This window comes from Populus nigra, chromosome 7 (genome assembly GCF_951802175.1).
Source record: "Populus nigra chromosome 7, ddPopNigr1.1, whole genome shotgun sequence".
Classification (NCBI taxonomy): Eukaryota; Viridiplantae; Streptophyta; class Magnoliopsida; order Malpighiales; family Salicaceae; genus Populus; species Populus nigra.
The window spans coordinates 9,690,549-9,702,020 of NC_084858.1; the positions used below are offsets into that span (position 1 = coordinate 9,690,549).

The window sequence follows — 11,472 nt, forward strand, 5'->3', positions numbered from 1 at the left end:
GTATATCCAACTCTGACTCCAAAAAATAAAGACAACCTAACGAGGAAGAGTTTAAGAAATTTTTCCATGCAAGATCAAAGGCACTAAATTGACCTTCATGATAATTATTCAATAAAAAAAATGATATAATAAGGGTTATAAGGGATTACATCAAATTTGTTACTATGCATAACTTTTGCATCACCAAATACATGCTTTTTGACAAGTTAGATAGAAAGGTGAATGAGCAAGAAGATTTCATACCATATATTTTCCAGCGAGTACCACCAATAAAATTCATCACTTGCCAATATAACCATCCAACTAAGAATGAGCAAAAAAACCGAAAAACCGATTAAATCAAGAAAACCGAAAAAAAATAACAGAAAAAATTGAACCGAAAAAAACCGATTAAAATTTTAAAAAAACCGACCGGTCTAGTTCGGTTTCGGTTTTATAAGCAAAAAACCAAAAAAACCAAACCGAACCGAAACAAAAAAAACCAAGCCAAAACCGGTTTGAACCGGGTTTTGCCCTAAAAAACCGAACCAAACCAAACTGAAATCGGTCGGTTTGACCCGGTTTTGGTTTGGTTTCGATTTTTTTTATAAAAACAATTTGGTTTGATTACTTTTTTTGATAAAAACCGAACCAAATCGAAAATAATCATCCTACATTCAACAACTCACACTCTTAAGCTTAAGTTTGGTCTTATTCATGTACTTCCTTCTTTTCATAGCTTTGCACGTGGTGATCCCCATAAGCATCTTAAGATTCTTATTGTTAGTTCAAGCATGAAGCCCGTTGGGGTTAAAGAAGAACAAATGAAGTTGAGAGCCTTTCCTTAAAATTGGTGGTATTGTTTGCCCTTATGGGAAGAGATGTGAAGATGTTTCCTATAAAAATACTTTCTTACATTTAGGGTTGCAATTTTAGGAAAAGAAATTTGTGGAAATAAAGCAAATGAATGAAGAATCCTTGTATGAATATTATAAAAGATTTAAAAAACTATGTGCTAGCTGCACTTAACATCAAATTTCTAAGCAACTTCTTATTCAATACTTTAATGAGACTTACACCCCGAGATAGGAACATAATATGTGCAGCTAGTGGAGGAGATATAGTGGACAAAACACTCAAGGTCGCAGCGACAATTGATGTCCAGTATGACTGCCAATACTTAGCAGTTTAGCCCCAGGATTAACGCAGATACTCTTACCTCTTTGGTGACATGTAACCCACAAAAAGTTAAGACTTGTAGAATTTGCATGATGCAAAGACATGGTATCGATTCTTTCCTAACTCTTTAAGATGACTCTACAAATCAAATTAATTCCTTGGGAATGATCCTATACCCACAACACAAGAATGATCCCTATTATAATACTTACAAACCTAGATGGAAGGATCATCCCAACTTGAGATAAATAAACCCAGCAGGTCGTCTTTTCTCCGGTGAAGGAACTATCCGCAACCTCTCATTCCAAAGCTGGAATGTAATTTGGTCAGAGCATTTCCAACCTACAAAAAACGATGAAACTACAACAAAACATTGCAAAATCAACAGTAGCGTCTCAGACTACGATCCTCTCAAAAAGGAAAGAGGAAAGAAAGAACATCCCGCATTATCTTCCAAAAACACCCCACAAGGCCTTTCAAGGTCCCAGTATGATCTTTTAAACCAATACTATCACGCAAGGAAATGAAAGGGGTTGAAAAATAAAGGGCATGGACTCAATGCTATGGTTCTCCTGCTTGAGGAACGGGTGACCGGTAATAACTGTTACCATGATGACCATTGAATTTGGGGAAGCTCTTTGTTGGTTGCATATTCCTGGAATACCCTGGCCGCACTCTACTTCCATTCTGAGCGCTTGGATTGGTGCTGCCTCGCTCTGATTGCATGGCTTGAAAGTATGATGAAGAACAGGCCATGTCCTTGAGGCAAGGCAGAGGCTTTAGGGCTTCAACAACATCACTCATCAGAGGTCTGGCTTTGGGGTCACGGTTAAGGCAGTGTGCAGCCAATTGGATTGCCTTCTGAGCACCTTTGATGGAGAAGCGTCCTTCAAGACGAGGGTCTATCATTCTGTAGAATCTTCTCCTCTCGCCAAGGTGTGGCTGTGCCCATTCCACCAGATTATGCTCGCCATTTGGTCGGTGTTTGTCCATGGATCTTCGACCAGTCAACATTTCAAGTAAAACAACCCCAAAGCTATAGACATCACTCTTGGATGTGAGATGACCTGGCACAACATCAAGTGTAACAAGTATGGGAGGATTTGCATATAACACAGCTCAAATAATGCAAGGCTTAATTACATGCTCACAGAAAATTATCCGCACATGATGGAGGGCTACTACATCCATGTGTGCACCTGTGAGGGTGGGTGCAAGGGAGACAAAAGAAATTTGACAAGTTCTTAGTTAGCCTGAATTTGATCCTAATGATGAAAACTCACTGGATTTTGTGACAGACAATAACCAATTCACCTTATCAACATTAGGAAACTAGCAATTCAGAAAACATTTAACCAAGACATTCCAGAGTATGCACACATGCCTGAAAATCACGGAGACAAGGGAATCTGTCAATAGAACCATAGAAGATGCGGATTTTTTAATTTTATTTTATTCATTATGCAGAACAAAAGGATGATGATGCTAAGAAAGCATCTTCTTCTAAATGAAGTTCAATACCACAAAATGTTGCAAAATTTTATGGATAGATCTTTATTTGACCACATAGAGTAGTACTGTTGAAAACCCAACAACTTCTGGGAGTCCCAGCATTCCATGAAAGAAAAGCAAACAATACTTACCTATTTGTCAAAGAAAGCAGGCCCTTTCATGCTATACTTTCCATTGTTCAGTCCATAATTCCAACATTTATATTCACCATAAGTCCAGGGTTCCATATTTCTCAGCCACTAATAATGCTAGTACCCCAGTAACTCAAGTATCCTGAAGTCTGACTTGATTAAGAGACAACTATGAAGCTTTCCATAACTTGGGTCCTCTTGCTATCTTATATGTTCACTTGCCTAAAATATCTTTAATTTGAAACCCCCCATTCCCCAACATCTTAATTTGAAATTCTTTCGAGTCATTTTATTTCTTTACATGTCCACATTAATTTCATTCTTGTTCTTTTGAAAAAGTAAATAACAGGTCTGAGACATAGCTCATTGTATGGTGGTGCAGCAGTGACACCTAACAATGGTGAAATGGTTAGAATGATAATGCAGAAATGAGTGAAGGCAGCAACAACATAATGTAGTGAAGGTTTGGAATTAGAAAGCAAGAAGCATTATGATGGCTGCATTCCGGCGACAGTAGCTAGGTAGACATAAAGGTGATGTAACAAAGTGTTAGTGACAGTAACACGGTACTGCCAGTGACACTGGAGCATAATAAATCATGGTTTTAGTTTCTGGTCAAGAGTAAGATGATTGCAGTAAATTGTGGAGATAACATATTACTGGAGCAGAGGGGAAATTCTAATCCATTTCTAGGTGACTAGTCATAAAGATGGCAAAATGAATGAAGGGAACTATCTGGAGAGTTTGAATGCCACATCAATAGAGCAGTATAGCAAGTGATGCTGTTGAAACAGCAGTCAAATTAGTGGCAGGGGTATGAGATGGTGGTGTATGTGGTTGTAATAGCTACATGATGAAGGTCATTTGGTGAAACAAGGAGTTTTTGCTCCTCTCGACAATATATTTATGTATTCTTTTCCACATCAAGAAAGTATTTAAATTTCATTGTTCCTCTCACATACGCACATAGCACACACACATGCTCTATGGCAATGTTGAAAGAAAAAGATGAACAAAGTCAAGCTACCACTGAGAAATGGAACAAGTTCTGGAGAAACTTGGCAAGAAATTCAGTTTTTTGTTAATCATGTATAAAACCATGGATTACATTCAATTAAGATAATAAAGCCTATATGCAGAAGATTAATGTTTAACATGCTCACCTGTTACCAATACTTGGGCTAACACACTAGATTACATCTAATCACAAGCACAAAACCTGTAATGATGCAAAAGACTGACACACAATGTTTAACATGCTCACCTGTCATTACATACTCAGGGGCTGCGTAACCATATGTTCCCATCACGCGGGTAGATACATGAGTCTTGTCCCCTTCTGGACCATCTTTGGCAAGTCCAAAATCAGAAAGCTTGGCGTTGTAGTCCTGGATAGGTCTAGCAATACTTTAGAAATGGATACAACAATGGATAAATAACAGATTATTTTCATAAAACTAGTCACTCACTGCATCTAGTAGGATATTAGATGTTTTGAAATCTCGATATATCACTGGCCGTTCAGCTTCCTCATGAAGAAAGGTAAGGCCCTTTGCAGCGCCAAGCAGTACTTTCATTCTGACAGACCAGGGAAGAGGCAGGGATCCTGCTGCATCAAACATATTACTCCCAAAAATGTGCAATGATCTATCTAATAACAGAACCTAGTTTTGTGTCTGTATTTCCAACATACCTAAATTAGGACAGTAAGGATTATGTTTGTGCACGCATTTTATGGAATGCATTATCTCCATAAATTGGTCTTCTATGTGAACTACACTTTCCTTATTTACTGGGATGAATATATATGCATTACGGCAGCTTTCCTAGGTCTTTCAACTAAATACTTCATTCTTATCCTTTTAAATTAATTGCAATTCATGAAATGTTTATGTTTGGCATAAATACAACTTCCAGCAAGCATGAGAAAAAAAGGAAAAACAAAAAACCATACACTCTGATAGAGAGAGAATGCAAGAACTCTTCCCATAAGTGAAGTGCATTGAAAATTTAACCTCCCAGCAGTGGTTAATTATGGCACCCCTTTTATATAGTTTCTTAGAAGGATGGTGCATTATGACCACCAATCTGTTCCAAAACAAGTTTTGTAACCTTTTGACATATAGATTGATTTTACATGCAGCATATTAATTTGACATTTTCTACACAGGCAATAAAATTTAAGGCTTGCGCTGACTTCATTTCACACTATATGTGACTGTGATGATAAGGTCCTTCAATTAAAAAATAGGAAAATGTAGGAAAGGATGAAAAGAACATCACTTGTAGGTATGATACCATCCTAGAAATAAATTGCATAGCATAAACTGGAAAATGTATTAATTTCTTTGAGCTAATAAACTCAGTCCTGGTTACCAATAAAAACTGGTCAATGCTTCTTTTCCTAAATTAGCTTCTTACTTTGAGCTCTCATTAGTTACCCAACCAATCAAAAGATTTGACAGAATGATTTTACAGGCTGTACACTCATTTATAGATGGCTCATTGAAACATCTACCAGTTTACGAGAAAACACAGGATAGGTAACCAAATATGTAGAATAATAAGCTCATTACATACTTCTAAAGAGGTGATTCTCCAAGCTTCCTCGAGGCATAAACTCATAGACTAGAAGCCTTTGATCGTCCTCAATGCAATAGCCAATTAATTTAACTAAATTAGGATGGAGAAGGTCGCCGAGATAATTAACTTCAGCCTGCCATGTATAAAAGTATCCTTCAACCATAAATGCAGAAATACCACAAGCAATGATTATAGACCAAACATGCAAGTGAAACATATGGGCATGTGCATGCATGTGGATGAACATGAATATACTAAAAAAAGATGTGAGATTTCTTACAAGCCATTCTTTATGTCCTTGAAGTCCATCATGGTTGAGAGTTTTTACAGCAACAGACAGCCCCGTGCCAGGTTTCACTGGAGCAGTTCCATTCTCATTAATCCAACCTTTGAATACGCAACCAAACCCTCCCTCGCCAAGAATACTCTCAGGCCTAAAATTCCTTGTTGCTGATTTGAGCTCATTAAAGGAGAATTTTCGAAGCTGAGAGGAAACTTTAAGTTCCTCACCAATATTGGGAGTAGATGGAGAACTTTCAACATTGCTAGTGCTCGAGGATGATCCCACTTGAACAGCCGGTTGGTCTCTGCCGGTATCATTTGTTGATTTGCTTTCCGCTGAATCACAAATGAAAACAAATACCATCACTGTATCTGGTATTTCGGTAATCAAATAATCTATACTTTCAAATACGAACTCAGACGGTGCATACAACTTGAGAGACGAATATAAAAATTTCCAGAACAGTATAAACCTGAAGAGACATGTCTATTTACAAATATGTAGACAAAGACACGCACGGGCATCTTTGAGGTTAAATAGCACCTATACTAGTGTAGGTTTACTTTAAACCATCCATGCATTTTTATTAGTTAAAACATTCCCAGGCATAACAACACCAAATCATGACTAAAGTTAGTTGCATTTCGTCTCTTTGAGAGATAAGAACATGCTGAGACAGCAATGGTGCTTCAATGCATGATTTGTGTCTTGATTTCAATTGAATGACCTTTTTTTGTTTTATCATCTGTGTGAGCAAAATAAAAACTTTTAGATTCATTTGCAAAAAAAATAATAAAATTGATTCAAGAGTAGTTTTTTTAAAGGTACATTACTCTTGTATAAGATAGTTTGTGCATTGAATTCAATATACTAGGTAAGAATTTGCTAAGTTGTTTGTTCTGGACTCTAGTGGAACCATCCATTCATTTGTTTTCTTATTTTAACAACTTCTAGGTATGAAGTGAAACCTTCATAAAATTGGATATTTACTCAAAGCCTACTATAGAGTTGGAGACATGTTGCACTCAAGGTCACATGTTATGTAATTTTGAACACTACAAGAGTTCTGTTCTCAAATACAAATGTCAACATAAAATTTATGACTGCTGTCAATAAATGATTAAAAGGGTTGCAAGTTTCCTGAAATATTTGATAATGCACAATGCTCAAATGCTCAACCAAACATCATCTGTTTTATATGCCATGTACTAACAATGGGAAACTAAAAAAAAAATCTAAAAGAATCATCCATATAAATCTAGCAAGAAAAGTATTTTGAACAAGAATATATTATAATGCCACCAAACTTTAAGCTGGTGTTTTTTACATCAAGTATCTTAAACATTTTACATCATGATCCAACCAACATGTTTTGCAAACCAGCATTTGAGAATTAAGACTCAGCATAGCAAGCTCCAACCACTGAGCCCCTGTATATTGCATTATCTGACTCATTTCAGCTTCTAAGATAGCAGCAAAATAATTAGTGTAAATTACAACAAGTGGCCAAATTTGGTTAATAGACATACGATAAAATCAAAACCACCAATTAGCTGTCTCAACCAAAGTAAATAAATAAACACTTACCAAAATTTAAAACCCTTTCCCATAAAAATTGAACAAATGGAGAATAACATCGCATCAAAAACACTCTGACAGTAGTACTAATCAAATTTGAATAAGGAGAATAAATGACAGATACGATAAAAGACCATATTCTTGCAGAGTGATGCACTTGCAAAACCAAAGAATTGAATAAATATATAGTATGATCCAACATCCATGTGGCACCAAACAAGTACAATTAAAGAATGATTATAACATGTTATAATCAAGCATGAAAAAAATATTTAATTTTCTTGTTTATAATAGTATTCGAAAACACAATCAAAACATTCAAACAAACCGGTAAGATGAAACTACTTATAGCGAATAAATCAAATTATACCATATTGTGTGCTAGTGCCACTTATGGAGCTATCAACCCTTGTTCTTGAAGAAATGCAGCTCCCAATGAACCTAAACTTAATCCAACATCCACTTTCCTCAGCTTCACCATCTTTCTTCTTCTTTAACTTTGATTTTCCCACAGTCCAATCAGCCACATTGATAGAATCAGGACCTAACACCATCTCTTTGGAAACTAAAAAATGAATTACAATACCATATCTCACAACTACCTCAGAGCACCAACTGCAGCTCTTTCAATTCTCCTATGCCTATACCACTCCAAACCCAGTCAGGCATTAAAATGACCCCAATTACCACTCACAATCAAGCCTCAGCAAACAAAAACAAAACCCAGAAAGCAAAAACCAAACAAACCAATCAAAACTCTAATAAACCTTGAAACGAGACCATCTTTTGAACTTACAGAAACAAATTCAAAAAACCATCACTATCACTCAAATCCACATAACAAAATATATGTTTTTAGAAGGCTAAAGATATACTAAAATGCACATGACCCAGAACACAAAATGTACATGCAAGAAAAGGACCACTGTCAACAGTAAAGTAATCTTTAGAACATAAGGATAGAGACTTTGGAAAAACCCTAGAAAATTCTGAACCAAACACAACGAACAAGCACATAAATGAACAGTTTGGGTCAAAATTTTAAAATTATCAGGTTGGTTTCAGCTCACCAAACAAAAATACAAAGTTTTTCATCACTCACACCGTACATTGCCAAGACAAGGGCAATCTCCACAAGAAATCTTGCTTTCGGAGGTTACAATATAGAAAAGTACGGGGATTTGAGGGCCATGGAGAGAGAAACGTGCGTTACATGCGTGAAAAGGTGTGTGTGAGAGAGTGAGAGAGTGAGAGAGAGAGTAAAAACAACAAGGCAGTGAGACACTGGGCAGGCTAGCTAGCTAGCTATGTGTTTTTTGCTTGGTAAGTTTAATGTTGTTTATATGTCTTGCCCCGGAGATTTTTATTTTATTTCTTTTTTTGTCATGTGTTTTTGTCGTTATCACACTTCAAAATTGTAAAGGATAGACAGCTTCTTTTTTTTTCGAGATAATATTCTTTTTCAAAAAAAAAACATTATTTTAAAAAAATTAAAATAATATATTATTTATTTTTAAAATTTATTTTTGTTATTTACACATTAAAACAATTAAAAAATACTAAAAAATATTATTTTAAAAAAATACTTTTAAAATATAATAATAGTTAGAACTTGTTTGATTATGTTGTAATAATTATTTTTTAAAATGTTTTTTATTTAAAAATATATTAAAAAAATTTAATTTTGATATCTCTATATTAAAATTATCTAAAAAATAATATATATATATATATATATATATATATATATATATATATATTAAAAAAACATAATAGTGTTCAACGAAAAAAGGCTATAAAATTGATTGGCCAAAGTAATAACCTAAACAACCCACGAGGAAGAGAGAAAAACCCAATGGCTTAATGCCATCAAAATATTCGGGGTCATATTGAATAAATAAAAATAATTGAATTCGAAGTAGAAGTAGAAGTTCTTAGAGTTATAAATATCTAACATCCACTAAACATAATAATTTTAATTAATATACAAAATAATTTAAAAATATTTTTATTATCAAAAGACAATATAATAATAGGACTAAAGAGATTATTTTAATTTTTATTGTTAATTATAATCTGGTGCATTTATGAAAATTGCAATACTTCAACATTTGGAGCGGTGATATAATAGACCCAACTTTCTTCAAATAAAAAAATGTGTATGAGAATCAATGCTAACGAGTTATTTGATACATGTTTCATTACGAGTTAGATAATATTTTTTTAAAATTAAATATACAATTTTTTCAAATATGTTTTTTTTATTATAATTATAAATCAAAAGGTATGCATTTAATTAAATACATGTCAAGCCATCTATACCAATAAATATAAAAAATAAAGTGTTAATGTGTTTATTAAACTCATCTCACTGTAGGTTAAATATTTTTTTCTAACACAAAAGAATTAATGTGTAGGTGTTATTAATGTATTTTTTAATATCAAATAAAAAATATAACCGTGAATCAAAAAGTTGATTCTTATTTATAATAAAATATAATAAATATTATATGTATTAATAAAAATATATAAGATCTCAAACTAATATTTAATGTAGCAGGAGAATTGAATAATGTTGTAATTGTTACAGTGAAACATTATTTTCTTATTTTTTGTACAATAATTTTTCAGAAAAAAATATAAAGAAAAAATTACAAAATAAATATAAAAAAATAAAGATAAGAACGAAAAAATAATATATATTCAAAGTGTAAAGTGATAAATATTCAAAGTGTAAAAAATAATAAATAAATATTCATTTCAAAATAAGTGAAAGAAAAAAAACTAAATATATATTACAAAAAAAAAGATAAAAAAATAGTAATAAATAAACCAAGAGTAAAATAATAAAAATATCATATACAAAGAATATATATATATATATATATATATATATATATATATATATATAAAACTTGTTTTAAAAAAAATAAAATATATAATTTTATCATCACTATAATACCACAACAGTAAAAAACAATTAGCAATATTTGCAATTACATCATTTCTATATTTCTATATGAAAAAACCTCTCTAGTTTTTTTTTAAAGTATATGTATAATGTTCGTATATTTATTTACGAAGTACTAAAATTGACAAGACATTGTTGTCCCAAAAGATTTATGCAGAGTTTTAAAACCCAGACCGGCCCGACGGGTCGACCCAGCCGACCCGGGCATAGGACCGGTTTGGGTGGAGGTAAAAACCTGCTTGGGAGTTGGCCTGATGAAACCTAGTCGACCCGGGACCCGATCCACCCGGTCAAACCCGGGTGAGACTTGGTCTATTTTTTTAAAATATTAGTAGTCATTAAACAACGTCGTTTTGGCCTTTTAAAAGGTCAAAATGCTAAAGAAGAATGAAGCAATATTGGGGACAGTTGCAAACCTAATTAACGAAAGAGGAAATCAACTCTTTAAAACCCAGCTGAGGAGTAGAGGAGCAGAAGACGTCTTCACTCTTGATCGCTGTTGTTTCTCTGCAAAAAAGGTTTGAATCTCCTTCTTTCACTCTCTGTTTTCTTTATTCTTGGCTGTTTTTTGAATTACTGGTACCGATTTCTTTGCAGCCCAATCGTTGGCATCTATTCGTTCTTCTTTGATTCATTCGCAGCCCAGTCACCTCAAGTATGTTTCTCTGTCTTTTCTTTTCTACAACCCGATTTCAATTTCTACCAAAAAAATGAAAACTCTGCTGTTTGCAATTTTAAATGTTAATCGATGATGGGGTTGTCATTGTTTATTACCATGATGAACTCTAGAAAGTTGTTACCATGATTCTGTTTGTGTATGATTTGATGTTTATTGCCATGATTCTTTTGCCAATTCCATTATCAAGTGCATTCGGCAGTTATAACTGTGTTGTGTGCATACTGTATTGTGTTGAATTTGTATGTCAATTGCATTCGGCAGTTTCAAGCATTTGATGAGATTAAACAGTATGATTTAATGCATTGTGTTAAGATTAAATAGTATAATTTAATTGGTCAATTTCCACAATTTCCAAATATTAATGTATTGTGTTGAGAAACCATGGGTCTCTCATTGTTAATTTCCTAGAGCATCAACTAATTAGTCTTTTTCTGTTATGTGTGATTAACAATGGGGTTGTTATTGTTAATCTAATAAATGGATTGCAAAGTGAGTTGGCTTGAAATTATATTTCCTTTTATAAATTATGTCAAGTCTTGAAATGTCTTCACATGATGGTAGTACTCCAAGTAGTGAT

General features: G+C 33.6%; 1 protein-coding gene across 3 annotated transcripts; it reads right to left on the reverse strand.

Annotated features, from left to right (window-relative positions):
• Positions 1-1,213: 1,213 nt before the first annotated feature.
• LOC133698163 (serine/threonine-protein kinase PBL34-like) lies at positions 1,214-8,561 on the reverse strand. 3 transcript variants are annotated; one of them, XM_062121010.1, is made up of 6 exons: positions 8,316-8,561; positions 5,665-6,002; positions 5,382-5,517; positions 4,271-4,410; positions 4,066-4,189; positions 1,214-2,225 (listed from the first exon to the last, which is right to left on the reverse strand). In XM_062121010.1, exons 1-6 carry the CDS (start codon positions 8,338-8,340, stop codon positions 1,720-1,722), a joined length of 1,269 nt encoding a protein of 422 aa, XP_061976994.1. In that variant the 5' UTR covers positions 8,341-8,561; the 3' UTR covers positions 1,214-1,719. The 3 variants fall into 3 exon arrangements, with proteins under 3 accessions (XP_061976994.1, XP_061976992.1, XP_061976993.1); XM_062121008.1 differs by having other exon boundaries at positions 7,616-8,561; XM_062121009.1 differs by having other exon boundaries at positions 4,271-4,407; positions 7,616-8,560.
• Between the last annotated feature and the right edge of the window lie 2,911 nt (positions 8,562-11,472).